The 27,895-nt window shown below is 36.1% G+C and overlaps 2 protein-coding genes across 2 annotated transcripts; one reads left to right on the top strand and one right to left on the bottom strand.

Moving 5' to 3' along the window:
* Nucleotides 1-3,046: 3,046 nt before the first annotated feature.
* LOC137017063 (SLAM family member 5-like) lies at nt 3,047-9,457 on the top strand. The gene is made up of 4 exons (XM_067380988.1): nt 3,047-3,132; nt 3,254-3,580; nt 6,088-6,390; nt 9,073-9,457. Exons 1-4 carry the CDS (start codon nt 3,084-3,086, stop codon nt 9,180-9,182), a joined length of 789 nt encoding a protein of 262 aa, XP_067237089.1. The 5' UTR covers nt 3,047-3,083; the 3' UTR covers nt 9,183-9,457.
* Nucleotides 9,458-20,508: 11,051 nt separating this feature from the next.
* On the bottom strand, nt 20,509-26,109 carry LOC137017051 (zinc finger protein 431-like). Its single transcript, XM_067380968.1, has 4 exons — nt 25,997-26,109; nt 24,927-25,122; nt 21,709-23,091; nt 20,509-21,464 (listed from the first exon to the last, which is right to left on the bottom strand). The coding sequence occupies exons 2-4, from the start codon at nt 25,114-25,116 to the stop codon at nt 21,322-21,324; spliced, it is 1,716 nt and encodes a 571-aa protein (XP_067237069.1). The 5' UTR covers nt 25,117-25,122; nt 25,997-26,109; the 3' UTR covers nt 20,509-21,321.
* Between the last annotated feature and the right edge of the window lie 1,786 nt (nt 26,110-27,895).

The following is a 27,895-nucleotide window of genomic DNA, read 5'->3' as shown; positions in this document are numbered from 1 at the left end:
GGCCAAAACCTCTCCAAAACCCGCCCACTCCAACAAAGCCCAAAAGAAAGTGATCGAATTCTATACTGACCGTAGCTTATGTACTTTTATTATTATTTTTTAAACTAAATAGTGACAAAATAAAATGGTAAGAATGAATGAATTTCACAGACAGGAGAACAATACAACAAGGAAAACAGATCAAAACATTCCAAATGTAGTAAGAAAAAAGAGGAAATAAGACAAAGATGTTTCTGCATTCATTTCACACACAAATGCACAAACCACAACAGGAAAAACTTTGCCAAAAAAAATGAATGACAGTAATAATCATGCACTTATCTTCGAGTTGCACTTTTACTTCAAACAGAACAATCCATGGGTGGAGAGTCACTCTCCCAGTCTATGCTGTAGCTTCAACTTATATTCATGCCACTGTGGCATAGCCTAGTAATCACTTTAATATTGATACAAGTTCATTATCTGATCTTTTATCTCACTAAAAAAAATGCAACTCATGAATCATCATGTGTGGAATAATTTTGATTAGCTAAAAGTGTGGAGTAAAGTTTGGAAGTGAGCTGGTTCATGAATTTGATGGTGTCCATTCAAACAGTTCTCAATCCATGATCTTTATTCATCAATAGAGGCATGATGCTCAGGATTCAAAACAATAAAAAACAAACACTTTTTAAATTTAATAAAATTAAAATGGAAATGCAAACAATGACTTACAAATCATATATTCCAATTAATTCAATACCAAACACCTTAACAAATAGAAACACTGATACATGGAACATTTCAAAGTTAAACCCAAACAAACAGTGTTCCAGCAGACCATATCCATTCAAGGATAAAACAGCGGCGCTCACAGATGTCCGGAGCTTCAATTTAATGAGGAGATGTGCTGCCAATTTTGACAGTGTCCTTCAGTGTTCATGGACTATGGAAGCTTGAAGACATTAACTATCATAAGTTCCTCTTCATGAGTAATTTGCAAGATTGGCATCAGAGTAGGATACAAGTCCGATAAAAAATCATTTGCTCATTTGCATGGTGGTCACTGGGCCATTGTTAAAACGTTTTCTTTGCAGACACTGGGCCATTGCTGAGCATCATCTGGAAGCACAGATTACTCTCAATGCCATAAAATGAGGAGAATAAGAAACACAACATGGACAATTTACATGACATGCCATAGATAGCTGTCCTGCTAACTGTAGTGGTCAACATCTGAAGTGGATCAAAACCTTTCATCAAAGTTGCCCTAAAACCTTCTTCTTCAACAAATGAGCACCTTCCAAGTGCTTCCGCCAAAACCGCACTTTCGTATTCTTCAAAAAGTTTACGCTGTATGTCCTACACCTTCCCTATTCTACTTACGGAAAAAAAAAACTAACTGGCGCCGAGTCATTTTGTAAGAAGTTCCAATCATTGGGTGCCGCATACCGAAAGGCTTGTTTTCCAAATTCTGTTCGTATAGATGGAACTGAAAGGATGTACAAATCTTGTGAACGTTGAATAGGGAAGGATACAGTGTAAGCTTTTTGCCCTTGAAGAATACGAACGTGTGATTTTGGTGGAACCACTTGGAAGGCGATCATTTGTTTATATAAAGCATAAACATTTAAATTTTTTTTCGAAAATGACCGATCGTTTCTCTAGATAAGACCCTTATTCATTATATTGATGAAAACAATTAATTTTTCTCCATATAGTGGACTTCAATGGGCACCAAATGGTTGAAGCTCAAAATTATAGTTTACAGCGATCCCAGTCGAGAAATAAGGGTCTTATCTAGAGAAACCATTGCTCATTTTCTAAAAAAAATAAATACATTTTATACATTTTAACCATAAATGCTCATCTTGAACTAGCGCTCTTCTTCTTCTTCTCTATTAGAATTCCAGCAGTGTAGACACTGCTAAGTGTATTACTGCCCTCCTCAGGTTAAAGTTTGAACTAAATTGTCATACCCAATATGCTAGTGCAAGTATATAACAATTATTTCAAACTATGATGATGATAGTTTCTCTAGATAAGACCTTTATTCCTCGTCTTGTATCGTTTAAAGGTCTTTGAAGCTGCACTGAAACTGTAATTTTGACCTTCAACTGTCTGGAGGCCATTGAAGTCCACTATAAGGAGAAAAATCCTGGAATGTTTTCATCAAAAACCTTAATTTCTTTTCAACTGAAGAAAGAAAGACATGAACATCTTGGATGACATGGGGGTGAGTAAATTATCAGGAAAATTTTATTTGAAAGTGGACTAATCCTTTAATAGTAATGTTTTGTTCTTTGTAGTTTCCATCATTGTCCTCCTGAGGGCAGAAACGAGCTGATAAAGAACTACTGGGTTTCAAAGAGAGAAATGAAAGGGAAACCTGATCACAGATTAGTTTTCATTCAGCACTTACATTAACTTACATGCACTTACATTGCATGATTCCTAATGTTAATGTGATTATTCAATACATGGAATGAGGTATCAAACAGAGGTTTCAGTATATTGAGTATTTCATATTTATTATATAGTATCAAATCAGAACATTGCAGTTGCTTATTCTGTCCCACAACTTATTTACATTATGAACTGTTTTGCAGCAGCTGTCTGTATTTGTGTTCATACAAGTAAAAATAAGTCAAGTCATCTTCATTTATATAGCGCTTTTCACAATACAGATTGTTTCAAAGCAGCTTCACAGTGACAATAGGAAAATTATTTGACAGAGATTGTTTTGGATTTACAGCAGGCTTTAAGGCTTGTTTAGTTTTTAAATATGCAGCTCTGTAAGGAATATACAGTACAGTAAGTGCAGAGTTTAGAAACAAAGTAATTGTGGTTTGAACGTGGTCAACAATGAAGGTGTTTATTTCTATTTCTCACAGGCCTTGACACAAGATGGTTATGAGTGTGAAACACACACTAACACACCCACGCTGAGGTGCTCAGACTTCACTGCCAAACAAGGAACTGCATCTCCAGTTGTTTAGAGACAGGTTTCTCAGAGAGGTGTGGAACTGGATTATGGACACAGAGTTGGATGTTCAGACTTGTGGAGTGTTATTATTTTAGTAATCTGTGAACTGTTGAAGAATATGTCTCTCACATTTGTTTTTTTCTGTTTGTGTATGTGGCACCTGCTTGGTAAGTTCAGTTTTTAATATGACAGCATTGAAAATGACTAACTAAATAAATATACAATGATATCTATGAAATTATTGTATAAAAACGACATACTAACAATGTGTTTCCGCATGTTCTCAAGGTGTGCCTGCTGTTGAAATGAAGTCAGAAGAAGTGATGGAGGGAGATTCGGTCACTCTACACACGGATGTTACTGAAATACGGAGCAACGATCTGATTCTCTGGACCTTTGGGCCTAAAGACACACACTTAGCTAAAATCAGCAGAGCACATCATGAGATCTTTCAGGACAGTGTTGATGGGAGATTCAGAGACAGACTGCATCTGGACAGTCAGACTGCATCTCTGACCATCTCAAACACCAGCACAGAACACTCTGGACCGTACAAAATAGAAATCGTCTCTGAAAACAGGGTCTCAAGCAAGACTTTCAGTGTCACTGTCTATGGTGAGTACAGCATTACTCTGTCTCAATACCTGCAATAATATTTGAAGTTTCTTGGTGGGGTAATATGAACCTCCCACTATAGAGGGTGTATGTAATGTATTTTTTAATGTGTTATTTAATGAAAATCTAAGCTAATTAGACTGTTCTTTTTGCTACTCCAACAATTTCCACAATTCTCATCAGATTTCACTCAGATGATCTGCCAGCAACACAATTCTCTCAATAATCTTTTGTGTGCAGACGCTGAACTCTGGATGTCTCTTTGGCAAAATCTTAAATTCATTTTAAAGAAAATCTGTCAATTACTCACCCTCATGTCATTCTACACTTTTAAGACCTTCATTCATCTTCAGAACATAGATGATGATACTTTTGATAAAATCTGAGATCTTTTTGTCCCTCCATATAGGCAGCTACGCAACTTACATATTCAATGTCTAGAAAAGTAGTAAAGACATCATTAAAGTAATCCATAGGAATCCATAGGTTTGAAGTAACCCTTTTTTTTTTTTTTTTTTGCACAATTACCACTTTATCTACAAAACAATATTGTCCAAAACCGAGTTGACCTCTGTGGCCTGTTGCACAAAGCCGGTTTCAGTTTCTACCCAGGTAAGTTCAAGATTAGTTAGAGCAAACTCTGGTTTTTCATTGCCTGGAAAATCCAGCCTCACCACTGTACCAGCGGATGAGTCTGGTCGGCCATTGAATCAATTGGATTTCTAGGGCGGAGCAAATCCGAGCAAACGGGAAGCGGAGTAAACAAATCAGAGAAGGGCGGATATGACGTTAGCAAAGCGACAAGTGAGTCAAAAGCGAAAAGTAAATAATTAATGTGTTTTTGGTCATTTAAAACTGAATTCACGGCTGAATAGAACAAACTAACGAACTATCGGGTCTCCTGTAAGCAGTCTTTGTTGATATTGAACGGACTTTCGCCGCACTAGAGTGACTGGGTTTATTCTGGGTTAGAGATCACATCCCAAACTTGACCAATTAGCTGTGAGTAAAGTGATTTGTGTCTGATGCAATAAAGCCACTCCTCCTGTATCTCTCACTCCAAATTAAAGCAGTTTATAGTGAAAACATTTTAGAGACAAAATTGCTTAACATTTGCTGTTAATTATTCATTATATTTATATTAAATAAATTATAATTATGTATAATTCATGACATTCATATAATTAGGCCTATTATATTAATTGACAATATTAAACTACTAAACATTTAAATTAAAATAAATATAATACATGCATAAAGCCTATAAACAGGTTAAGCTGACATGTATTCGTTTGAGCTCTTTTGTGAAACTATATTAATTATTCAGTCTGTTTGATTGATATAATCAGATATTTTCTTTCAGCTGCTTTCTCAACTCTTTTACCGCAGCAGTGTTTATTCCTGCTTTGGAAATGTGTTTATTTTCATATTTTTCATGACAATCTCTTAATCTTCGGAAGAGATGTGAATTGCACGGCTCTCTCTAGAAGTGAATCAAACTGACGTTCTCCTTGTTTCGTGTGATTGGCTGTTTGCCGCACGTGTCAGTCTTTTAGGTGCACGCGCTTTGCAAACTCTGGATTAAACCTGAGTCGACAGAGAAAGTTTACACCAGGCGTTGTGCAACAGTTGATCCTGATCTAAACCAGGTTGGATTTATCTGGATTTGATAACTCCAAACCTACTCTGAAACTCAGAGTTTGTTCAACTAGCTTCATACATCAGGCCACTGCTCTTGAATCATCACAACACGTTGTGTCGTGGTTCTCCCCCTACTGAAGTCAATATTTTAGTAAATAAAGTGGTAAATTATGTTTTTTTTAGTCAAACTACACCACTTTTTTCTTTCTTTTTTTTTTTTTTAGCAAAGTCATCATTGAGTTTTACATTCTGTCTCATTTCTCCTTTCCTAGATGACAGCTGAAGTGAAAACAGGCTCACCTCACCCCCACGCTCTCCTTCATTTCAGATGCTGTTCATTTCTTTTTATTAACAATTTCCCTTCTTTGAAAGGAATTTGTTGCACAGAAACCGTCTTAAATTTGATCGAAGGTAGAACAAAGGTACGCACAAAAAAAAGCACATTCGCCTCTCTTCCAGATGTGAAATGTACAAAAATGAATTGAAATTGTGTGAGCCTAATGGTTTCAGATCTACACACTGTAAATGCCTCCTAATTAATTAATGTCATGAAAGAGCACCAATCAACATCCAAATCCTTTAGAATGACGAGCTACAAGAATTACTTAGATTTCCAAACACCTGCATTACTCTGACTCTCTGAATGCCATAAGGAAAAGTGTGTACGTCTGCTTACAACCTGATGTAGTGCTAAGAATTTTTTCCAAATCAAAGACCGTTTTTATAAATATGAACGAGGCCCTTGGATTGTCAGTATCAGTGCTGATTTCGATGTGTGATGATACAGAAAGATTCACTAAATGACTTCACAATCTCTCACTGAACACATTCAATCACAGACAATATCACTCTCTCTCATGTTCCAGCTTCTCTCTCCATTCCTGTCATCACCAGCTACTCTCCATCATCTGAAAGATCATCAAGCTCCACATGTGTGTTGCTGTGCTCAGTAGTGAATGTGACACAGGTGACTCTCTCCTGGTACAAAGAAAACAGTTTGCTCTCCTCCATCAGCATCCCAGAGCTCAACACCACCATCTCTTTACATCTGGAGGTGGAATATCAGGATAACAACACCTACAGCTGTGTGATCAACAATCCCATCAGTGACCAGGCTCAACATCTCAACATTTCTGATTTCTGTCAGCCACAGAAAAGTTCTTGTATTCGTAAGTGTGAACGATTATTTGTTTCCTTCTCAGATTATTCATTGGTTTATAGACACAACTCACGTCAGATACATATAACTCAGTAAGACCACACAGCAAAATCCCCAGAGTTAAATCAACTCTGCTCAGAGTACATATGGTCCCTCTCTAAATAGTGTTAAAGTAACACCGAAGCAGAGTTAAAGTTAATGAGATAATTAAGCAATTAATTAGGTGATGATTGAGCATTAGTGATGAACACCTGCTGTTAACAAGCAGAATCACTGAAGAAAAGAGAAACACAAGAACTACAACTGACTTCAGTCACAGCCTTATTAATTGCTTAATTATCTCATTAACTTTAACTCTGCTTCGGTGTTACTTTAACACTATTTAGAGAGGGACCATATGTACTCTGAGCAGAGCTGATTTTACTCTGGGGATTTTACTGTGTAGTAACATATTTTGTGCAAATGCAGATGATTGCAGTTTACTAAATTGAACTGAATTTCCACAAAAAATCTATGCACACACACACAACTTCTATAGACTTTTGGAATAGACCAAAAGTTTGGTACTGTAAAGGGTCTGATATACTTTAAGTGAATAGAACAAACTGGTGTGATATCATTAAAACAAACTTTAAATTCATCTGGATGTTTGCTAACAGTATATCGCTGATTATATATCTTAAACTTCTTTATGCAAAGATCGAAAATGAACTTTGCTGTGAGTATACTGTGCCTTTATATTTCAGTAGTGTTTTATGGTGAGGCTTAGAGAAGCGTTCTTTATCTTCATATGTGCATAACCATACAAACCAAAGCAAATGTAATGACTGCTTCTTTTCATGTAGTGACTGATTCAAACCAAGAACATGCAAGTTTGAGATTCATTGGCCTTGTTCCAAATGGTGCACTTGATATGGACTTGCAGACTTGCGGATTTGATGGTCATCTGCACAGCAAACTACTACCTAATAGTCTATGCAGCATTACATTAAAGTCTAGGGGATTTGACACCAGAGTTCCTATAACTCATAGCAGAAGTAGCTGTTTTTTGCTATGTGTTCATACCGCAGGAACTGGGAATGATTTTAGTTACAGGAACACCTTTTGGGGAACTAAATTAGCTCCTACTTCAGAGTAAGGTGTTACGGCCCGGCTCAGTCAAAACATAAAGAAGACACTTCACAAAATGGGTTTCAATGAAGGAAATAAAAGTTGGTTTAAAACTGCAGTCTGTAAGTTTTGCCTCTTTGTCACCATCTCTGTTTGAAACCTGCAATTGCAGTTATTTGCGGTATTATTATTTACGTGGGTTGAAAAGTTTCACGCTCTCATTTATGTCATGTTTTGACTCGTAACTTCATGAAACATACAGAGCTCCATTGGAAAGATTGACTAGCAACCCAGCTGGACCGCTCTACCTAACTGGAGTCCTCTAACAATCTCTGTGAACCTTTTCCACACTCCACTCAATCTAAAAAACACCACCATTTTTAAAAAGCAGTGTAAACAGTTTTTACTCCGTGAGCATGGAAAACAGCAATAGATAAACTAATGCTGACATTAAGGCAACCTTAACGCTAAACGTGACTTTGAAGGGACCAAGAGAAACATGATTATGTATTTCTGCTCAGCTAGCAACATTGGGCATCAACCAAACCACCAAACTATACCACCTTTTCAATCAACAATTTTCTTTCTTTGTTTAACAGTTCTGTCTAATAACATATTAAGACTTTTATACAAATAATAAACTAATGAAGATGGAAAATGGGAGCGCTGTGTGCTCAGGTGCAGGGGCAGGTTTACCATTTTGGGAGCCCCAAACAAAGTCAGGATCTCAGGCCCCCCACACCCCAATATTTTACTCTGAATTGCACAAAAGTAATATTGAATCCAATTAAGTGAGACATTTAAAAAAAATATTTATTTTACTTTGAACTGCATAACAAAAAATTGTCTACCCTTTGGCACTTGCTCCAGCTTTCAGATATAAACCTTCTTGGTTTTGGATTTCTCAACTTGTTGTATAACAAGTTCAATTTACAACAATTTGAGAAAAATCAAAAATCAAATCCTGCAGCTGGTTGTCTTAAACTTTTTAAGTTCCCTCAACTTGTGATTTTTTAATTGTCTTCAATATTCAAAGTTACATAGAGTCCTTTTGGCTATACAAAAATAAACCTTTTGATTTTTGAGCTTGAACAATTGTCTTATTTAACTATTAAAATCTATATTGTGAAAGCTATCTGATATATTACAATTCTCAAATATATGTTAGTGACTGTATTTTGTCTTTTAAACACCTTTATAATGATAATGTTAGATAATAACAGGTGATCGACGGCACCAGGTAATAGTTTGCTGTTCAGCACAGAGAATCAGAGTTATCAGATTTACAACACGCAAATTAATTTACTTCTCCCGAAAGACATGAAAGTAAGTGGCCGGTGAACTAGGAGAAGAATAGACTAAACTATTTAGTTACCAACACAATGCATTTCTGATGTGAATAAAACACATTGTCAAATTAGAAGAGTTTTAATTGCTGCTTTTCTTTTGTTTTCTTTTGGAACCATTAACAACACTTTTTTGTTTTGGTTAACTGGAGTACTAAGCCTTAAAGTATGTGTAAAAATCAGTTAGAGTAAAAAAAAAAAAAAATAAGACTAATAAGTTTGTCTTCTCTACTTAGACCGTGTCCACAGTTTTACTGAAGATGTGATCCGATTGGTCATCTCTGTCCTGGTGGGTGTGGCTACTGTTACTGTACTGATTTATGACATCAAATCCAGAAGAGTGTGACAGGACAGGAGAGCAAATATGTCACAAAAGCTCCTCTGATTAGTCCTATTATTCTTCTTATAGTTGTTTTCATTTATGTAATTATAGCTTATATTGGTTCCCATGTTTTGTTGAATTTGTATAGTATACTGTATTACATAACATTGCTTTAGGTCAAATAAAAAAAAAAAATATGTTTTATATATGTTCTCTTTAAATATGTTTAAGTTATCACAGAGCTGATTTGCACACAAGTTGTTCATAATTGTGTAACTTACTGATTTGGCCTTGCAGAAAAGTAGCTACCTGAATATAGATTTTTGTTGTCTTTACTGTATTATTACATTTATATAAAATATAAACAAAGCCGAAGATTTCCCTGCTACATTGTGCAGTTCAGTGCTAATAAATCTAATGTTAGCTTTGGCGAGTATAATTCAATCAAATGTATTTTATAATATATACTATCTGTCAATAAATGTATTTATTAAAAATATATATATATTTGTTGCATTCATTATAAGTGATTAACTGAGTGATGATTGAGCATTAATTATTAACACCTGCTGTTAACAAGCATATTTATGTATTTACTGTATTATTACATTTAGTGGAGGTGAGAACTCTTGCTGCTGAGTTTTGAACATACTGTAACCTTGCTATGAGTTTTTTGGGCAGACCAAGAAATAGAGCATTGCAATAATCCAGACGTGAAGTGATTAATGCATGAATTAAGATTTCAGCATCAGATAGAGTTAGAGAAAATCGAAGACGTGCAATATTACGAAGATGGAAGAAAGAGTTTTTGATGACAGAAGAAATGTGAGAGTCAAATGATAGAGATGAGTCAAATAAGACACCAAGATTACGGACAGAGGAAGAAGGCTTAACATGAACCCCGTCAAATTCAAAGGACAGGTCCATCCTTTTGACTGAGGTAGCAGAGCCAATCATTAATATTTCAGTTTTGTTATTATTTAGTTTAAGGAAATTCAAGGACATCCAATGCTTGATATCCTTGATGCATGCAGTAAGTGAGTCAGGCAGGGATGGCCTATCAGAGCTGGTGGTAAGGTAGATTTGAATGTCATCAGCATAGCAATGAAATTGAAGTCCATGCATGCGTATGATGTCACCAAGTGGAGAAATATAAATGAAAAACAGAAGTGGACCCAGAACTGAACCTTGAGGAACACCCTGTGAGACTGGAGCAATGGCAGATTTATAACCTTGTATGGTGATATAGTATTTTCTGTCACTAATATAGGAAATGAGCCAGGAAAGAGCTGAACAGTGATACCGATATCAGAAAGGCGAGAGATTAGTATTTCATGGCAGACTGTGTCAAATGCAGAGCTTAGATCGAGAAGAATTAGGATGTTTAGTAACCCAGAATCCATGGACAGAAGAATGTCATTGACCACACGAAGAAGAGCCGTTTCGGTGCTATGTGAAGAACGAAATCCTGACTGAAAATGTTTAAAAAGGCCATTAGCAGTTAAGTAAGATCTCAATTGTGAAGCCACTTTTTCAAGAATTTTACTTAAGAATGGTAAATTTGAGATTGGCCTGTAATTATTCATGTTTTGATGGTCAAGGCCCGGTTTTTTAAGAATGGGGGTCACTGCAGCCAATTTTAATTCTGCTGGAACAATGGCAGATGCTAAACTACAGTTTATCATATGTGTTATGAAAGGTTCAACCTCAGGAACACACATCTTAAGCAAAACAGTAGGTGTTGGGTCTAGCTGGCAGGATGTGGAATTAGACTTCACAATTAGATCACTTATGGCAGAAGAAGTAGTGAGAGAAAAAGCAGAGAGAGAATTTGCGGAGTGAGCTGAGTCAGTTGACATCAAGTGAACACTTGAGTCAGATGTATCGGGGGTATCTTGGGAAATAGATTCAGTAACTGACTTCAAGTAATGAGAAAAATTATTCACAAGCACCTCAGAGCCAGAAATTACATGTTATGGAGGGTTAGTGAGTTTGTTGACCATAGCAAACAGAGATTTGGGTCTGCACATAAAGTTCTTAATAGTAGAAGAGAAATATGAGGCTCTTGCAGCATTGAGGGCTGTACGGTAGTTGAGCAGATGTTCTTTCAGAGCCAAAGAGTGCATAATGAGTCCAGTTTTCCTGTACAGTCTTTCCAAGCGACGTCCCATAGTTCCGGAGTGAACCAGGGTGAAACATGTGTAGATGGAACCAGTCTAGTTTTAACAGGAGCATGTTTCTCAAGTACTTGAGAAATGGAATTATTATAGATGCTGCATATTTCTGATGGACAGTTAGATAGTAAATAAGCTGACAAGGTGGAAGACCTTATAGACTCAGAAAAAGCAGATGGATCCACAGAACAGATTTTACGATAAGTGAGCATTTTTTTCACAGGTGATATAAATGGAAATCTAAAACTAAAGTTTAGGAGTTTGTGATCTGAAAAGGCAAAATCAGTTCCACTAACAAGAATATTATATAAGCCAGATGTACATATGAGATCCAATATATGACCCCTGGAGTGAGTAGCAAAAGTTACGTTGAGTTAGACAGAAACAATCCAGAACAGACATCAATTCATTGTATTGTACAGTGTGTTCATGTATATTAAAGTCAACAAGAAAAATTACAGATGAATAACTAGCACAGACAAGAGTAAGTAACTCACTAATCTCTGAGAAAAAGTCTGAATACAATTTTGGAGGTCGATAGATTAAGATTACAGCCACTGATGATATGCCAGTCATTTTCAATGCAAGATATTCAAAAGATACAACGTCATGTAACTCAATCTTAGATATTTTGATACTCTCACGACAAACTACAGCCAACCCTCCACCTCTATGATGGAGACGAGGTTGAGAGAAATAGATGTACCCAGGTGGAGTTAGGAGGTTTAAATTGAAAAGGTCATTGGGCATATATATAATATCTGTCAATAAATGTATTTATTAAAAAAATATATATATTTGTTGCATTCATTATAAGTGATTAACTGATTGATGATTGAGCATTAGTGATGAACACCTGCTGTTAACAAGCAGAATCACTGAAGGAAAGAGAAACAACAAGAACAGAAAAAAAGAGAAACACAAGAATTACAATTGACTCACAGCCATATCCTTAGATGAAAATCAACTGAAGATAATAAAGTCTCTCAAGATCTCAGCAGAGAAGAATTAAACAACTCCACAAACAACATTACCAGCTTTACTTATTACTAACCAGTTTGACTTTATTTCATTTTCTTTGCTCTTGGCTGACAAGTGGCATTGTGGCCCGTATCCAGCAAACAAATTATTTATTTAATGATAATTTTTAATGTTTTTAAGTTTTCTGGTATGTTTTGGGGAAATTATGCATCCACTGTTGCCAGCTCATTTTCCTGTGAAGTTGTATAGGGACATCGATTTTTTTTGCTAAAAAACTGCAAAATGATGTTGTAAAATATGAAATGCATTCTGTTTTTTCTAATCAACAATTGTAATCTGAACTGAATGTGTTTAAATGATTTGATTTAATTAGCTGCATCTCATGAGTACTTCTCTGTATGTAGATGCACTGAAAGACGAAAAGTAAAAGTAGTTAGTAAAAAGCAAAGCGCATCCATTGAGTATCACTCACAATAAACTCTTGCAGCCTGGAAAGAAGAAGAAAAAAAAACCTACTACTATATTAGTACTACATTACTTTTTTTGTGCGCATCTTGGTCCATCCGCCCCCTAAACGCCTCAGGTTTGTGCATGTCACTGCTGAGAAACCTTGTAGCTTTGTATAGTCGTAAACATGCTTCTTACAGGATGTGGCTTAACAATGAGAGATGCATATTTAAAACGAGTTCACTTATGCAGAGAAAAAATAGAAGATGATACACCTTTAACTACCTATACTTACACCACTCTTCAGTAGCTATGGAATTATATTAGTAAAGAATATTATGTGAGAATTAAAGTGGTTTTGTGTTTAGAGTGTGTATTTGAATTTCTTTTTATTTCTTTTCTCTTTTTTAATTAAATGTGACAATAAACAATCTACCTGTGATCTAGGCTTACAATGCTTTTGGGAACTGTGGCCCAGATTAGTTTTGATTTTATGGTGCTTCAGCAGTTTTTCAGCAAACATTCCCTTGTGAAAACCACACTGACATTCAAAAGTCATGTTTCTGCTTTTTGTCACATTAGAGAAGTGCAAACCTTTGGAAACAAAGAGAGCAAGAACAGACCCTGGGGTCAGGTTGTTTCTTTGAACTGTGAGAGATCAGAAACCCCCCACACCATAGAAGAAAAAAACCCTCACCTCTTGATGGTCATAAACCAGCTGAGATTTGTGATATGGTTCAGATATTCTCACATCAATAACCACTAGCTCCCAACAATCAAATCTAACCATGTTCTTGTAAGCTGCATTGGGAAGAATGTGAAGTCAGTGAAAATACACTTTAAATGTAATATAAGCATATGTGATGGTTATTACCTGTATGTGGAAAAAAGTTCTTACAAGGCCAGCCAGCTGAAAAAAAATCTTTTTTTAACTATAGTTTTAATATATATTTCACAAAACAATCTATAAAAGTGAAAATTGTTCATATTTTGAAAACAAGAAAAATATATGGTTTATGTGTGATTTCAGAGAGTCTGACTTTTATTGCATTCTTCTAAACAGACACACAGAGGTTTCCAGAGTGTTTTAAGAGTAAAATATGGTCCACTCAGTTCACAGTTATGTTAACAACTCTGTTTGTGAGTCAAAGTGAAACTGCTGCTGTGGTTTGAGTTACACAGATGTAGAAGGAAAGTGGTTTATTCTGATGGTTGGACAAACAGTTTGTGCATAAGACAGTGTCTATTATTACATGTTTGTTCTGTGTGCGTAATGTGTAAAGACTTTATTTCCTCTCTGTGTGCAGAATTATTATGCATGCTGATTTTATGATCATACTTTTTTCCAAGAACATTTTACCAATTCCAATCCACATCAACCTTAAAGGGATAGTTCACCCAAAAATGAAAATTTGATGTTTATCTGCTTACCCCCAGAGCATCCAAGATGTAGGTGACTTTTTTTCTTCAGTCGAACGCAAATTATGATTTTTAACTGCAACCGCTGCCGTCTGTCAGTCAAATAATAGCAGTAGATGGGAACTTCAACTATTACAGTAAATAAAACTTGCTTAGACAAATCAAAATTAAAACCTGCGGCTCGTGACGACACATTAATGTCCTAAGACACGAAACGATCAGTTTGTGCGAGAAACCGAACATTATTTATATAATTTTTACCTCTAATACACCACTATGTCCAACTCCGTTCAGCTTCCTGTTAGTGAGGTCAAAAAACGCGTTCTGAAGACGGAAGTGATGTCTCGCCCATATACTTCAATGAGCGCGAGACATCACTTCCATTGTCAAAGCGCGATCAGACCTCACTAGCCGGAAGCTGAACGGAGTTGGACATAGTGGTGTATTAGAGGTAAAAAAATTATATAAATAATGTTCGGTTTCTCGCACAAACCGAACGTTTCGTGTCTTAGGACATCAATGTGCTGTCACGAGCCACAGGGTTTAATTTGGATTTGTCTGTGGAAGTTTTTTCGACTCTTATTGTTCAAGTTCCCAATCACTGCTATTATTTGACTGACAGACGGCAGCGGTTGCAGTTAAAAATCATAATTTGCGTTCGACTGAAGAAAAAAAGTCATCTACATCTTGGATGCCCTGGGGGAAAGCAGATAAACATCAAATTTTCATTTTTGGGTGAACTATCCCTTTAATAACAACTACTATTAATTTTGTATTTAATCATTTATAAGTGATATAATTGTTCATGAAGGCTAGAAGTGAAAAACGTTGTATATTTAGCTCTGCAGAATTATTAGATATGTTTACTTTTACAGATAAAATGAGCCAAAAAAGAGATTTAACTCAAATATGAATAAATGCCTATGAGAAGTATGCAATACTAATGCAATACTAGAAATTGCAGTTAAAGCATGACCATTGGACAGTGAAATGCTCATTGGGTCAGTAGGGTCATACAAAAACAGCTGGAGAGGAAAAGACACATGTTAACTGCAAAAGAATTAAGAATTAAGGTGAAGAAGTATGTGTGAAACCATCAGGGACCCTTTAGTCTCCAGCACCACCATTTTCCAGAACTGAAACCTACCTGGAGCCTCCAGAAGTGCAAGATGTCAGGATCTCAGAGACTTGGGTTAGGTAAAGATTAATATGTTCATGTTTTTGTGTGTGTGTGTGTGTTCCAAGTCTGTTACATCTTTGTTTATTATGTGTTTTTAATGGATTATGTTTGATGAATAAACTGCTCTTGAGTTCATTCAGCTCTCCTCCAATGGACATTTATTACAGAAAGCTTGACCAGAAAGATGAACCCAGCAGTAGAGATGAACAAATGAAGCCTCATGAAGCACTGATTATTCCAGGAAAAGATTCAAAGTTTTGAGAGTGTTGAAACAGTGCCATCTGGTGTTTAGTAAAATAAATAAATAAATAAATAAATAAATAAATAAATAAATAAATAAATAAAGCAGCCAAAAACGAAGAAAGACGTTTCTTCAGACAAAGCAGACACAACACATAGTTTCATATTATGTGCACAAATAAAAGCCTAACTGTGTGTGTACCTTAACTATATTTTGGGATTATTTTGGGATTATTTTTGGGATTATTTAAGTGATCAAAACCTGACAAAATCTTCAAAAACCTTCCTTTAGGGGTTTCCTCATTTGTAAAACTGGTTTAAAATAAAGTAATTAAAGGTAGTATAGTGTAGGGGAATATTATGTACAGTTTGTACAGTATAAAACCATTACGCCTGTGGAATGTCCCCATTTAGATAGCTAAGTAAACGTGTGTGTGTGTGTGTGTTCTGTGATAAATTAATTTACCCTTTAAACTGTGGCATTTAAGTGGGAAAAATAAAGTGCAGGTACTCACCAAAGGAGGCAGGGCTTTGTTAGGGAGGGGCGGGGTTATGAGTCACAACCTCAACTATAAATATATAAAAATGGCAAGTAAAGTAAAAGAAGAGTTCAGACAGTGTGTGCATCCCTACCGTAGATAATTGAGGGGTGGGGACACACATCAGCTCTGTGTGCACTGTTTGGGAGTGCAGCACGCTTGGGCAGCCCTTGAGGGGGCTGCTTGCGGTGAGTGCGAGAAACTCCCGCTGAGAGTAATGCATTCTCGTTTGGCCATGTTCAATGAAGCCAGCCAGGCACGCGCTCCCCAGGGTTCAGTTCCCACGTCTGCTGAGGTGGTGCATTGTCTCAGATCCTGTGCTTTGCATAGAGAGCTGGCAGATGAGATCGAGACTGTTGAGGCACGTTCTTGGCACGCTCTTCCTCCCCGTACAGAAGCCCGTCCGAGGGCGGCCTTTTTGCGTGCAGAGCCCTATGCATGAGATATCTGCCTCTAAGGAGGTGGATGATGTTCTCAGCATCGAAGCAGAGGACATTGAAGCAAACTCACCACTTCATGTCACCAGTTATGAGGAGCTTGTTGAGGTTGTGACTTAACATCAGCTGGCCACATGAAAGACAAGAAGCGCAAACAAAAAGCAAGTTGGACGAGTGTTTCTTAACGCATAGAGCACAGCCGCATCACCAGGCCAATGAGTTGTGTAAATTGTGCAACAGACCCTATTCCTCTCGTGTGTCCAACATTCCTGTGATTGATTACAGTAATATCGTGAGGGTGAGAGAGAACCACTATGGGGTTATGCCATGATTGGAAGAGGCTTTGGCCAATTATCTTTCACCTGATGCTGCATCATCTCCTAAAGCCCGTTTGGCTGCAGGTCGGGCTGGTGCGTGCTTGCACACCACATCTATTTTGCAAGTGTTCAATTTTGATCTTCTTAAATATTTTGATTAGGGCAAAGGGCCAACAGTTAAAGATATTGCGGAGCTTCGTCAGGCTGCAATGTTACCAGGCAATGCCTGTACGCTTTTCTCCCGATCGCTCTGCTCCCGGGAGTTCTGGAGAGAGTCCGAAGAGAAGGGGCTGATTTATTATCAGTAGCTCCATTCTGGCCGGCCCGAGTATAATGTCCGCAACATTATAACACCCCTTGAAGTAGTTGAAACCATACTCAGTTCCAGAGCTCCATCCATGAGGAGATTGTATGGCTTAAAGTGGAATGTTAGCTATGATAGCAATACTGTTGATTGTGTTTTCGACTACCTCTAGAAGTTGGATCAAAAGTTCAAAATGTTTTACACCTTGTTTACTCCTGTATTTAGCGTCATCCACTTGTGATCCAGTTGACCAAAACACATGTTAATACGAGGTGGAAGCATTGCCAGTGTCAGTTTTTAACACTCTGTACAATGTAACCTATGAGACACCGAGCTATGATAATTTAACACTGGGAGGGAAACTAGAAACTGGAAACTGGACATATTTATGTTCTTGGAATGTTACAAATCAACATTCCTATAATGTTTAATTGTTAATCAAAATTAAGTTGAAAGAACATTTGAGGAAAATTATACCTTTTAAAACACATTCCTCTAATGTCAAGGAAAATTTTTTTATTTTTTCAAACATTCCCCAAACCACTCACTCTCATCAGGATATCACTCGTGCTGCTGTGAAACATTTCTGAACTTTCAAACCTTCTCAACCTGGTTTTGAACTCAACAAGCATTAGGTTTACATTACTTTGTGTGATATACCTTTCAAAATCATTGCAATTAACTGTCCATCATTCAGACTCTCTTCGGCATTTCAGAGTGCTGTGATTGCGGTTCAGCTCGGATAATCTGTGATGCTCTCATTTACAAGTTTCTGCAGTGACGTTAACAATGTGTACAAGCTAATTATTTGTGGTTTTCCTTTACCAGCACAATAGTTCCTTAAAATCTGTAGAGCTTTCCTACCATCCTCTGCTGCATCTCTCATTACAAGAGACTTCCGTGGATGACCTGGACATCTCTGTGAGATGGTTGCAGTTCCATCTTTTTAAAATGTTTGTACCACTTTTGCTACAATATTCATCAATGATCTACAATAATCTTCTTGTAAGCCTTCACCTTTCTGGTGTAAAAAATATATTTTCTTTCTCAGGTCTTGTGACATTTCTCTTCCATGTGGTGCCATTGCTGACAGCATGAAATGGGTTTTAAACCCCTTTTATAGTCAACTGTCTCCTGGACACCTGTGAAATGAATAATTAGACTCACCTGCAGTTGAATTCTTGTTAAATTAGACATTTGTAGTCTTAAATTTTGCTTTTCTTCAGAGACAGTGGGGTTTACTAATTTAAGTAAAACTGATGGACTGAAGTTAAACGTATGTTATATAAAACTTAGTCTTGTCAACATTTTGGAAATTGTTTTTGTGTTAATTTATGATATTGTTTAAAATGTTACTTTTCAAAGGGGGTGTACTCATTTACACTGAGCACTGTATGAACCATGCCAGAACGTTAGCCAAAGTTATGAGAACGTTCCCTGTCAGCTGGACTGACGCTGTTGAGAATGACATCAGTATTTTTCTGCAGAGCTGCTTTATAGATCAAATGAACCAATTATTTGATGATCTTTACAATGGAACTGAATCAACACTGAACTGACTTCATCTGAACAAGGACACTATTTTCTTTTAGAGCTGCTGTACAGCCAAAACAACCTCTTCATTATTTTCCTGTTATCGCTGTAAAGCTGCTTTGAAACGACCTACACTACCGTTCAAAAGTTTGGGGTCAGTAAGATTTTTTAATGTTTTAAAAGAAGTATCTTCTGCTCAGCAAGCCTGCATTTATTTGATTAAAAATACAAACAAAAACAGTAATATTGTGAAATATCATTCCAATTTAAAACAGCTGTTTTCTATGTCAGTATATAGTAAAGTGTAATTTATTCCTGTGATCAAAGCTGAATTTTCAGCATCATTACTTCAGTCCACAGTGTCACATGATCCTTCAGAAATCAATCTAATATGATGATTTGATGCTCAAGAAACATTTATGATTATTATCAATGTTGAAAACAGTTATTTACATTTATGAACATTTTTTTGAAATATGAAAAATTTTCTTACAAAACTGCATCACTTCACTTCAGAAGGCCATTATTAATCCCCTGAAGCCACGTGGAGTATGTTTATGATGGATGGATGCACTTTGAGATTTGTAATCATCGGTCCCGTTCACTGCCCTTATAAAGCTTGGATGTGTCAGGATGTTTATTAATATATCTCTGATTGTGTTCATCAGAAAGAAGAAAGTCATATACACCAAGGATGGCTTGAGGGTGAGTAAAGCTTAAGATAGTTTTCATTTTAAAGTGAACTAATCCTTGTCAATGGTCAAGAGCTCAAATAAAGCACACTATAATGGTAACTTCAAGCCAAACATGTTTAATTAAACATCAATATCAAAACATCTGTTAATTCTCAATAAGAGTATGACAGAAATAAGGTCAAACTGGTTAATTATGAGTGTAATAATGTGTAGTGGCTGGAAGACAGTTGTAGTTCTTGTGTTTCTGCTCTTCTCTTTTTTCAGTTCTTGTCGTTTCTCTTTCCTTCAGTGATTCTGCTTGTTAACAGCAGGTGCTCATCATAACTTAAATATTCACTTAATTATTTCAGTGGATTTTCCTGTGGGGTCGAAATGGTTAAAGGTGTAAGATAAAAAGACACAACCACAAAATGTATTTTAACAGTAATAAACTGTAAAATAAGTTTACAGCTAACAAACTGTAGAAAAACAGTAATATACTGTCAACATTGTTGCCAGTAGTTTACCGTAAAATCAAGAGGAAAAAAAATTACTAAATGCACTTAGTATATTAGTGATACTAAGGTAGGCTACTACATTTGATCAGAAACTCTTCCATGTCCTGCACATCCATATTGGAGATGTCACATATTTCTGTACGATAGACTTGCTCAGGCGGGAATTTCCGATGGTCATGTCATGTCAACCTCACTGCTTTTCATTTGAAATGTTAGCACACTGCCACATTTGGTTGTTTATCTTGTCAACAAACTAAACAAGCTGAAACGATCAAATCTTGTGTCCCGATGCCCATTGTCATTTACAAATCCCCAGACACCTTACATCAAGCAGGTCGTGACAAAATCGGGATAAAATTGTGTAGTTTGTACCAGGCATTAGGACAGATGGCATACAGGACATTATTGTTTAATGATTTTTATTTCAGCGCTTTCTAGAGGGGATGTCAAATGGAAGAATGTGATATCGTCAACGGTGCTGCTGGTAGGTACAGTGAACAGTATTATGGACGTATCCAATTAATAATCTGTGTGTTACGATCAGAACTCAAGTCATGAGAAATAATAAGAATAAGAATTCAGCTTTATTGAGAAATTTAAAACAGAACGTCCAAAGAGCAAACATAATACATGGTTTTCAGATCAGATATTAAAACTAAAATTATAAAATTACTTTTTCCAATCAGCAGACAATAAATGTTATAGAATATAAAAAGTAAAGATAATCAATTACTCAAAGAAAAGTAAATGTGAAAACTAATTAGATTAATCTCTCTCCTACTAGAGATGGGTATCGTTAAGGTTTTAATGGTATCAATATTCTTAGAATACTGCTTATCGATCTGGTACTTCTTATTGGCTTTATGAAAAAAAAAACTGAATGGCTTTATATTCTGAAATGTAAAGATCTATAGCAAAAAAAAAAAAAAAAGTTTGAAAAAATTACGGTAACACTATTTTAGGGTCTTTTAACTAGTTGCTTATTAGCATGCATATTACTAGGATATTGGCTATTTATTAGTACTTCTTAATCCTACCCCATACCTAAATTTAACTACTTAATATATATAAAAAAATACACATACACAAATGCACCGATCTGGCATAACATTTTGAGCACTGACATGTGAAGTGAATAACACTGACAATCTCTTCATCATGGCACCTGTTAATGGGTGGGATATATTAGGCAGCAAGTGAACATTTTGTCCTCAAAGTTGATGTGTTAGAAGCTGGAAAAATGGGCAAGGATTTGAGCGAGTTTGACAAGGGCCAAATTGTGATGGCTAGACGACTGGGTCAGAGCATCTCCAAAACTCTTGTGGGTGTTCCCGGTCTGCATTGGTCAGTATCTATCAAAAGTGCTCCAAGGAAGGAACAGTGGTGAACTGGACAAAGGGTCAATGCAGTTTGTTGCGTATGGAGCTGCATAGCCGCAGAACAGTCAGGGTGACCATGCTGACCCGTCCACTGCCGAAAGAGCCAACAGTGGACACGTGAACATCAGAACTGGACCACGAAGAGCTGCGTGTACATCTCTTACCTGGGGAACACATGGCACCAGGATGCACTATGAGAAGACGGTAAGCCAGCAGAGGCATTGTGATGTCACTTTATTTACTGTGAAAACTTTAGATAGTGTTTCTTTGTCATGTCAGATGTAATCGCTGGTTTAGACAGATTTATCCAAATAATATTTTACTGCTTTATGCATTTTTTGCGTCGCATTTGTTTGTCATATGCGGCATCAGACCTGAAAGTGCTGGATCTGAAGATGATCTACTTACTGTGATTTCTTCTTGTATGTCTGTGTAGAGAAGTTAAATGCTTGAAACACTTCCCACATGCAGTGCAGGGATATATTTTTTCAGTGTGCATCCTCTCGTGCCTTTTCAGATTTGCTGACTGACTGAAGCTCTTGTCGCAGTGTGAACACTTGTAAGGTTTCTCTCCAGTGTGAATCCTCTTATGGGTTTTCAGGTGTCCTGACAGACTGAATCTCTTGTCACAGTATGAACATTTGTAAGGTTTTTCTCCAGTGTGAATCCTCTGGTGCACTTTTAAATCACTCCCTGTAGTAAAAGTCTTCTCACACTCAAAGCACATGTACTCTCTCACACCAGTGTGAATTTTCTGATGTATTTTTAAATGTTCTAGACGTGAAAAACTCTTTCCACATGAATTACATGAATGTGGCTTTTCTTTTGTATGAAATTTCAGGTGCATCTTCAGGACTGAAGACAACCAAAACGTTTTTCCGCATTGATCACATGTGTAAGGCTTCCCTCCTGTATGGATGTTTATGTGTTCTTTAAAGTACGCTAATTGTTTGAAACTCTTTCCACATTGATCACAAGTGTACGGTTTCTCTCCAGTATGAACCTTCATATGCCTCCTAAGGTGTACTTTTAACGAGAAACTCTTTCCGCACTGATCACATGTGTGTGGTTTCTCTTCAGTGTGGATTATCTCATGTGTTTTCAGATTTGCTGACCGATTGAATCTCTTGTCACAGTGTGAACACTTGTAAGGTTTTTCTCCAGTGTGGATCCTCTCATGTTTTTTCAGGATTCCTGACTGATTGAAGCTCTTGTCGCAGTATGAACACTTGTAAAGTTTCTCTCCAGGGTGGATGTTCATGTGTTCTTTAAGGTGTCCTGATTGCGTAAAACTCTTCCCGCATTGATCACATGTGTACGGTTTCTCTCCAGTGTGAACTCTCATGTGAACATCAAGCTCATATTTGTTTTTGAAGCTCTTTCCACACTGAGTGCAAGTGTACGGCTTCTCTCCAGTATGACCTCTAATGTGACGCTTAAGACTTTGTTTGTTTGAGAAACTCTTTCCACACTGAGTGCAGGTCAACAACTTCTCCCCAGTATGAACTCTCATGTGAAGCTCAAGATTATATTTGGTCGACAAACTCTTCCCACACTGATCACATGTGAACAGTCTCTCTCTAGTATGAACTTTCGTGTGACGCTCAAGACATAGCTTGCTTGTGAAACTCTTTCCACACTGAGTGCAGGAGAAAGATTTCTTGGCTCTTCTTTTCTTTAAATCTTTCTGTTTGGTTTGAGAGGAACTCAAAGGTTTTTCTCCAGTTATGACATGCTTTTTGTCCTCAACTTCACTCAATCCTCCATTCTCCTCATTTCCTTCAATCAACTCTGAAATAAAAGTAAAAATGATTCATTTGCAGTAACTGAAAATGTGTCCATAAAACCTTCCATGAATGAGGTACATTGATCTTCAAATTAGAGGTGGATGAACTTCCCAAAATATTCCATATCATGATCATAAAAAAAAAAATTATCTGAATCACGTTTTTCCCAATTTTGAGATATATTCAGACAGGAAGAAGCCCAAGATTCATCCATTTGCATTGAATATTTCAAGAGAGTCCGCACACTCTACCAAAGAAGGAAAACAAACATTGAATGCAAGATAAACACTTTACCTAAACAAAAAAAAAAAAAAAAAAAAAAAAAAAAGAGCAAATGTTTCGGTCACATGTGACCTTTGTCAATGCTAAACTTACAATGGCTCCTGAACTAAGCATTGTAAGTTTAGCATTAACAAAGGTCACAAACATCCACCATTTTATTTTCAGTAAAGATTTGTTTTTATCTCGCATTTGATGGTTTTTTTTTCTTCTCTGGTATTGTTTGGACTCTGTTGAAATGATTCACTATTTGGATTTTTTTTTTTTTGTCTACACATCTCATTTGGACTTAATTGTGCAGTGAGTTCCTGACTACTCTTCACTTATCCATTTGCAAAAGTTAAAACATAGTATTACATTAAACAATCAGTTGTTAAAATAGTCATTAAACTAGCATCGACCGATGGCGTTATCTCAAAGAGCATTGTGGCCATATAAAGTAGGGCTGCAACACTAACCAAAATCGATAATGAAAATCATTGACAACGAATGTCGATATGAATTAGTTGCCCATTGTACATGGAAAACATCTGCAAATTACAGCATCAAATAATGCTTTTAAAAATAATGGAGGAAAGGTGCCTGATCCAAGCTGCCCAAAACATGAGAATTTATTTTAAACTTCAAGCTAATGCATTAATGTAACATTTAACACGGCTTGCCCTGTCAGGCACTTTGACCGATGCACGTGCTGTTTAATGTGTGATGTTTCCTCTGAACAAAACTTTCATTTCACGGTTATATCCTTATCTGTAAGTGTTACAAATGTATGCAAGTATTTCCGTTTTGCATGAAGGGATGCATTCGTTTTGCTGAAGTATCTGTTGTTAGACATTAAAGTTAGGTTTAAAAGCCATATGTAATTCAAGTATTTTATGAGAATGGTGACTGTAAATGGATAACAGTGTGTAATTGAATATAAATGTAAGATGTCTCTTCTGAACTCTCCCCTCCAATGAAGGGTTGCAGATAACACAAAAAAGCAAAACAAGCCCAATAAAAACGCAACATAAGCAGACACATCTTCATTAAACTGCAACAGGGGAACACATTACAACAATATAACTAATATTGCCAATATCTTACAAGGCAGGGAATGCAATTTATTATGAATAAAATAGTTCAATATAAATTATTTAGATAATTTGTTTGAAGTAAAACAACAGTTCATCAATCTCTCCACACAGGCACTCTGACACACCACTGAACATCTCCATCAACTAATCCTTTAAACTTAATTAAACATTTAATTTCATTTCTTTTTCAGTTTCATTTTGAGTTCAAATAAATAAAATTCCAAGAATCAAATCTAAAATGAAATCTATGAAAATATCAAAGATATAATCGATTTTTAATGGCCTAAGAATCGATATAAATCAAAACGTGAGACTCCAAAGATTCCCATCCCTGTCCAGTTCATAGAAAGTGTCCCTTTTATTACTGGATGCTTCAGCTATATTATTTTACAGCTTTAAAGATTTGTCCTAATATAATAAACCGAAATCTTCTTGAAGCTTTACAACCTCCAGCATCATGAATGAATGAAGAATAAACACCAACCTCTTTGTTCTTCAGTATCTTCAGTGTGTTTCATTCTGCAGGGTTCTGGATCACTCTCACTGTCCTCTTTAATAAACTCAGTCTTTGCAGATTTCATGATGCTCTGATGCTTGTATGATGGGAATATTCCAGCATTTATTGGGGAAATCACTGAAGGCAGGATTGTTGTGGGAGGAGCTTCACTGAACATGAACTTCTGTGTGGAAGAAGCAGATTTGCCAAAATTACCAACAACAAATCAGTTTTTTTTTTAAACTTATTTACAAACTTAAACATTTATGTAAGTTAAGCAGATGTCCTCCAGATTTTATCTTTGAAGAGACCATAGCCTTACAAATATAAAGTGTTGCCTTTTTGTAAATCATTGTATTACTATATTAAAAATAACAGCAATGACACAATAACACTGCACTCACATCTGTGGAAATTCACACATTCTCTGCATTTCTGTTTTGTCCATTTGTTAACATTTCTATCCATACTATATGAGATGATATCTGTCTAGAAATATAGAATATAATGTAAACCACAAATGGTATATATATATAAACACATTTGACAAGACCCATTTTCATTAACAGCTACAGGTAAATAACTACAATAGATCGCACAGTATCTAAATATAGTTTGGTTTTCTAATAATTACATTCAGCGTAATAATGAAATGATTAATATTTTATAGTTTTTTCTGTACAGAAACTGACAATGATAAAGACAATGACAGAAAGATTACCACAAAGCACAATTTAATCGAGTGTCTGTAATTTTGTTCTTTTTTATAGTTGAATGTCCCACATGGCTCACTATATAGGCTGTTTTAAGCAATTAGCAGTATCTGTTCTTGATTTTAACGATATAAAGTACAACAATTTTGATCTGACAAAGATAAAACACCAGAGAAACAACGTTATAAAAATAAAATCGCAGCGTTCCCCTCACAGATCATTCAGTAACAGCAACATTATCACTCCAAATATCGAAACAATCACTCAAAATCACACAGGTACTGATTGTTTTCCTCACATGCTCGTTGTTTAAGTCGGCAAACACACAAACAGCGCTGTACTCACATCAAAAAAAGACAGAAAGGACCTCTCATACTGTTGCAAACTGTATAGTGTATTTTACAGCGTCGTAAATATGAGGAATACCGGGAACTGCTCACCTCTCCTCAGAAGACGCCGCTGACTGAGCGCGCGCTGTTGATGACGTCATCGCCGCGAGGCGAGATCAACAAAAGCGCCAAATTCTAAAAAAATAAATAAAAAACCCCGCCAAATTCTATAAAACGCGTCAAACAAAAATATCGGTTACTTTGATGTAGACAAACAGCCGTCTCAATCAAAGTCATAGCCTAAGGAGTAAACATTTGGCCATCAAAAGCTTTATTGAGAAATTTCTCAATTTATGTAAAAGCCAAGCAAAAATAAACAGCCTACATAAATGTAAGTGAATCAATAATTATTCAAAGCAAAATTAAGTAAACATAAAAATATATGAGATGGATCTCTCTCTCCTACTTACTTTCATAGGGGGTATATCGTTTTAACAGCATTGCTATTCTTATAATACTCCTACTTCTAATTGGCTTTTTTAAATTAAATAAACAAAGATATTTTTTTTTTTGAAAATAGTTTGTTTCTGAAGTTAAACGATGCGTTTGTGAAAGGTGAGGAATTTGCGTCTGTGATTTTCCAAAGTGGATTTACATATTCTAAACCATATAGATGCTTACTAAATGTTTATTTAAAGCAGTGGTGTAGTCTAGTTTTTTGTAGTGAGTATACAGTGAAATTCCCATCGCTCGTACGATATACTGTCCATGTCCAGAAAGGTAATAAAAACATCATCAAAGTAGTCCATGTGACATCAGTGGATTAGTTAGAATTTCTTGAAGCATCGAAAATACATTTTGGTCCAAAAATAGCAAAAACTACGACTTTATTTAGCATTGTCTTCTCTTCCGGGTCTGTTGTCAATCCGCGTTCACAACTCAGCAGTGACGCTGCTGACGTGTTATCTGGTGTGCCCAAGCTTCGTTGGACTGATTTTCTACTGTTTAATGTCAATCACCATCTAACTCAGCCAGTTAAGATAGCCTTAGATGTTATGAATATGGTCCCTGGAGCATTATCAGCTGGCAAGTTTCAATGCACAATTAAGAGTTCAAGTTGCAACTATTTTTACAAAATTCTGGGTTACATATTTTGGGTTCATTTTAATCCAGCCATATTCCAGCCGATTTAGTGTCAGTTATTTTGGATATACTGTATATCAGGTACAGTTCATGGCAAATTTTCACAAGAAAAAAAAAAAAAAATCTCTCAACTAATGCTGTAAAATATATAGTTGGTACTACATTCATATTGAAGGTAAAATTAACTGATTTGTATACAAACTTAAACTACACAAGGACATTTTTGTAATATTAAAGTTATAATAGGCCTACTAACTTTAAAATTATTTTTTTGAAATTTATTTTTTGAAATCTAAACATTTAAATTGTGGCTGTCAACTTGACGGATTTATTCAAACATTCATTATATAGGACATCAATAAAGGACATTAAAAAATATAATTAATATGTAATATGGGGCATATATTTAGCTAAATGCTCCTCTCTAGAGTTAATTGTTTGGTCACGAGTTTATTCACTAAATATTGAAATCTCTTCTGAGGTAACATTAGCCTAAATCTGACGTTACGTGACATTGTTTACAAGCGTCTTTCCGCAGTTTTTGCCTGATTACGCTAATACACAAGACATGATATGGATTTTATTAAGTTGTTCTGTATCTTTTAACATACCTTTTAGAAGTTCGTTCATGTTTATTTCGCGCTGTAACTAGTATGAAAACGGAGGAGAGAATCAGTTCATGTGCGCTTCATGCTGCCGCTTCTCTTGAACTGATGAGGCGATACAGCGGTCATGACACATCAAAGAGCGCCAAAGCGGTATTTGTTTTGTT

Source organism: Chanodichthys erythropterus, chromosome 3 (assembly GCF_024489055.1).
Source record: "Chanodichthys erythropterus isolate Z2021 chromosome 3, ASM2448905v1, whole genome shotgun sequence".
NCBI lineage: Eukaryota > Metazoa > Chordata > Actinopteri > Cypriniformes > Xenocyprididae > Chanodichthys > Chanodichthys erythropterus.
The sequence above is the reverse complement of the archived record's forward strand: the minus strand, read 5'-3'. Positions and strand labels throughout refer to the sequence as shown.